General features: G+C 46.2%; 1 protein-coding gene across 1 annotated transcript; it reads right to left on the bottom strand.

The window, feature by feature from the left end:
* Positions 1–250: 250 nt before the first annotated feature.
* On the bottom strand, positions 251–3813 carry CLPS (colipase). The gene is made up of 3 exons (XM_066624645.1): positions 3730–3813; positions 1627–1749; positions 251–373 (listed from the first exon to the last, which is right to left on the bottom strand). Exons 1-3 carry the CDS (start codon positions 3811–3813, stop codon positions 251–253), a joined length of 330 nt encoding a protein of 109 aa, XP_066480742.1.
* Positions 3814–4754: the final 941 nt, after the last annotated feature.

The following is a 4754-nucleotide window of genomic DNA, read 5'->3' on the forward strand; positions in this document are numbered from 1 at the left end:
AAGTTAAAGGAGGAACAGACGGTTGAGCCTTCTCCCCCATGAGAAGTGTCTTTCCTAAAGGAAGGATCTGGAGATAGGAACTACTGTGTTTGCACAGGTTGTTTGACAACATTTATTTCATTAAATGTGACCCTGGTTTAACTGAAAACTTGTCTCATTTCTTATGGGTCCTGCCATTGAAAAAGATGACAGCTGCATAGCTACTGGAGAGGGAAGAGAGAGAAAAATGTGCATTTCTTTCATTCATTCATTATCTTCTTGAGTCGTGGCAGATGCCAAAGTCACTGTTGGTGATGGACCCCACAATTGTCCTGTCAACCTCACAAGTTAACCCACTTTCACAGGGACACTTGTAGTACACTCCATAGATGTGCTGCGATGGACACAAAGACAAAGATGACACAGTTTTAGAGGAATGAGACCATAGTAGGCAATTTTGCCTCCATCCACCTCTTTGTAGCCCTCACTTTTCACCATACCTGCAAAAATCATACATCTTGTATTTATACTTTATGAAGCTGAATTATAGTGAGCAAGATCATGGCTCTGTCTGACTCAATACTATTTGCTCTCCACATGCTCTCCAGTTTTAAGTCTTTCTAGCAGGAGGCACAAGGGATTGACCTTACAACCTCTTGCAGGTAGAACAAGTTCTCCATAGCTGAACTTTGGCCCTTTGCAAAAAAGCTGCTTAATTCTTCTCATTACTGTTAAAGTGATGCACAACTTCCCAGAGAAAATCTTTTCAGGCTGCAATCCTAACCACACTTTCCTGAGAGTAAGCCCCATTGAACAAAATAGAACTTACTTCTGAGTAGACCTGGTTAGGATTGTGCCCTCAATTTCTTAACAGCGCCCAAATTCAAAGTTCTTTGATATCACTAGATTTTAATTCACTTTCATAAGCATCTCATTTTTCATTTCAAAAGTTGGTTTTTCTGCCAGCTTACTGTTCTCTATCCAGGATTCTGATGCCTTTAACTTTCTCTGGTCCTGACAGTTGAATCCTGAGCTGTCCAGCGCACGGGGCTGCCACGGTGCCAAAATGGCTGCAGAGGCATCCAGTACACTCCAGGAAGCTGCCGTCACCTCCTTGGGGGAAGGGGACCTTTCCCCCCCGGGGAAGGGAAGCAGCCCTGGAGAGTCCTGGGATGGACTACGTGGTCTGAAATGGTGCTCAGGAGTCAGTGTCCCGCTCTCTCCCCCACCATGCCAACTCCCTTCCTTCTCCCCTCCTTCCCGCCACCACCCCTCACCCCGGAATACCTCCTCCCCACCTCCCCCCACTCCCCCAGTCACCTCTCCACTGCCAGGTGGTCCAGCTATCATCACCTGGTAGTGGAACATGGGCCCAGCGTGAGCTTGCGCTGGGCTAACTATGGTGCTGGGCCCGTGGTAAGGCTCGCAAATGTGCCTTACTGCGCATTTGCTACAGTGCACGCCAGTGGTAAGCCAGCGGGAACAGGCTTTGGATCTGGCCCTGAGTCCATAACTGGCTTCCTCTTTCTTGGCAAATGCACTTCTGAATCCACCGACATTATTAACAGTTTTGTAGCTAGAAGGGGAACAGGAAGACCAGCAGAACAATCAGCCAGCAAAGAGATAGCCAGAGGAATTGGCACCTACCTTTGGGGAACACTCTTGGTTCTCAGCTGCTTTGTCAGCACAACGAGCCAAACTTAGCCCAGAAGATCTATGACAACAGGAGCTTTTGCACTGTGCACTTTGCACACATAGTTCTCCATTATTCTAGAAGGAAAAACAGGTAAGTCACAATCCAGAAAGAAAACAGATGTCTGTGCCCCCAGTTTCTTTCATCTTGAAGGTAGAAACCAGTTTGTGAGTGTGCCACATTTATAACACCACTAGCCAACTGCATGGCTCACCAACTCCAGGCTCTACCTGCATTTGAAATATTGGCCTTTTCCTCTTCATGTCTCTCTGAATATCGATATTTTCTCACCTTACCTTAAAGAAAGCTGAAGCTGAAAGTGCCTTCTGTACTCTGATGTCCGGTCTCCGATGGGTCCTACTATTCCAAAGCAACATGAGCGAGCTTTCACTTGTCTGGATGTCAGAGCTGAGCCCTAAATGCTGTGCATGCAAACAAGCTTTCTCAGGTCATTTCCAGCTGTTTTTTCCTTCATGGGGGAACTGTGATAGTGTTAAACACAGAGCTCCTTGGTGCGTTTAAGAATTTTTATTTATTTATTTAGTGCCATCAGTGTGATTGGACCCAGAGAAAAGACAGGTCTCTGCCATGAGTGGTTTACAATCTTAAATTAAAAAACAACAACAACAACAAAAAAACAGGAGATAACAGAGGGAGGGAACGGCATGGAGGTGGCAGCAGCTGACAAAGCATATGCAGTTGTTAATGGACTTTCATTGGAGCAGGCCACATTGAGCCCAGTGGGGCATACATTAGAGCAGACCTGCATTGGATTAGACCATTACTTACAGTGGGCGGTGTGCGACAGCACTAATCTATGGTGCCAAAGACTTTGTGGAAAGTGACATTCCCCCCCCCCCCAAATGGTCATATCTTCAGGGAGGGAACTTCTCAAAAGCTGACTAACCCAACTCAGTTTCCTGTCTGTACCAATGCAATACTTTATGCCTAGTCCCAGTGAACTGAAGAGTATGTAGGAAGATAGACGTATGGGGTCAGGGAAATGTGGACCAAATATAGCAAAATGAAAGAAGAACATCACATATTTCTCTGCACCACTGTGCTATTTTGACTGAGGTCATAACATTTAGAAATCTTACAGTGCAGCATATGAGTATGCAAAATGCTTCACATGTATTATCTTGATTGAATTCTTACAACAACCCAGCAAGGTAAGTAAGGATTGTCATTCCCCTCTGGCAGGCGAGGTAGAGATGGGGTGGCTTGCCTAAGGCCACATTGTCCTTGTTTACAGCTCACCCACTGTGCTGTATCTACCCTTCAACCATCTCCTGGCAAACAAGCTCCCTGAAAGCTGGCCCTTGTTAGTTCCCCCTCTTTCTTCCTTTGGCTTGCTTTATGGGATCATTCATGACTTTTGCCTGCTTAAGAGAAAGCTGGATGTACTGACACCATTTAAAACTTATATTGCCCAGTTTGATTACCAGGGCATCATAATGTAAACTGGCCCCTATACAAAGGTCTTCAGTTCTGAATATTCACTCCTCCTTCCAGTTTTGAAAGTGTTCTGACAGCTGGACAATCTGAAAGGGAGAGTGATCCAAAAAAGGGGACTTGCTTCATCATATTTGAACCAGTGTGGAACAACAAATAGCATTCCTAGAACAAATGAAGTGGATGGGATAAGAATAGAGGGAAATGGAACAGTAGAGGAAGTGTGAAGGAAAGAAGAGCTGGGTCTTGAGCATTGACACTCTAGCCACCACTCTCCTCTCCTGCACCATCCTCCTCTTCCTTTTCCAAAGCATGGTGTAAGAGTAGCAGAGGCTTTTGCAGATATGGGGGGGGGGCATCTTGCACATTATCTCAATCACTGTTGGTGTCAGACTGTCCCTGGTGTGACTAAATAATCTCTGAACTAAATATTGAAATGGACCATTAATCAAAATAGGGAGAACTGCTAATAAAAGCTTTTTTCTGTAACATAATTCAGCAATAATCTCCATAACAGAGAAAGAATACTCCACAGGCAGCAAATCCCCATTGTCAGGGCTGCTCCTGAAAGGTTATAATTACATTGCCCAGAGTTCTCTTACCAGATTGAAGATCAGTCCTCTTTGGGTAGAAAAGGACTCTACCAAGACAAATGCAAGCAACAGCAAAACCAAAGCTTTCTCCATTGTTTCTTAGGCAACCAATGACTTAATCTGGTGCTGCTAGAATGAGTAGCCAGAAAACAGGAATGTTACTGATTTATAAAGGGCACTATCAGAGTTACAAGAACTCCTCCTTCCAATGATATGTCAATGTGTGTTCTGGTGATAGCAGACATCTATCAAGGTAAGAAATGCCTCATGTAATCTCTCAAGGCTATGCAGTGGCTTGGCTGTTGGGGGGGGGCACATTGCCCAGGTATCTGGCCTTGAGGGGCTGTCAAGGGAGCTTGACACTATTGGCCAAAATTGTAGAAACTTATGATCTGCACTGAATGATCTGTAGTCTATCCGAAGGTGTAGCCAAATAACCAGAAAAGAAAAACACAGCAGCCTTATGAAATAAAAAGTGGCCAATGAGACTGATCGACCTGTGAGCCAATCAGGTGTTACTATGATACAGCAGTGGACCAATAAGGTGCTAGTATGAGTCAATTCTCATTTCCCTGTATCACTATGCAGTTACCCCTGCTGAGTAAAGAGGCACTTTTTCAAGTGGTGCTCCTCTTATACGTATTTAGCAGGGGGAGAATAACTGTCCCTTGTCACCCCTGCACAGTGTCATTTCTAGTGGCTGTTTGCTAGTGTTCTTCTGCATCTCTTTAGATTGTGAGCCCTTTTGGGACAAGGAGCCATTTAGTTATTTGAGAGCCTAATCCTGAGGTCCGCGGCATGGCTCCGCACTGTGGACTTCAGCCGCAAACGTGCCGTAAGGCATGTTTGCCGGGCTTACCGCCGGGCTCCCACTGGAGCTAACCCAGCTCCGGCCAGCGCTGGGCTAGCGCACAGCAGTCACCCGGGTTCCACAGCCGGTCTCCTGGACCGCCGGGCTGCGGAACAGGTGGCAGGGGCATGGCCAGGGGCATGGGGGAGGCATTCCAGGGAGGGCAGAGGCTGGCGGGAGGCAT

The sequence above is a fragment of the Tiliqua scincoides genome, chromosome 4 (genome assembly GCF_035046505.1).
Source record: "Tiliqua scincoides isolate rTilSci1 chromosome 4, rTilSci1.hap2, whole genome shotgun sequence".
NCBI lineage: Eukaryota > Metazoa > Chordata > Lepidosauria > Squamata > Scincidae > Tiliqua > Tiliqua scincoides.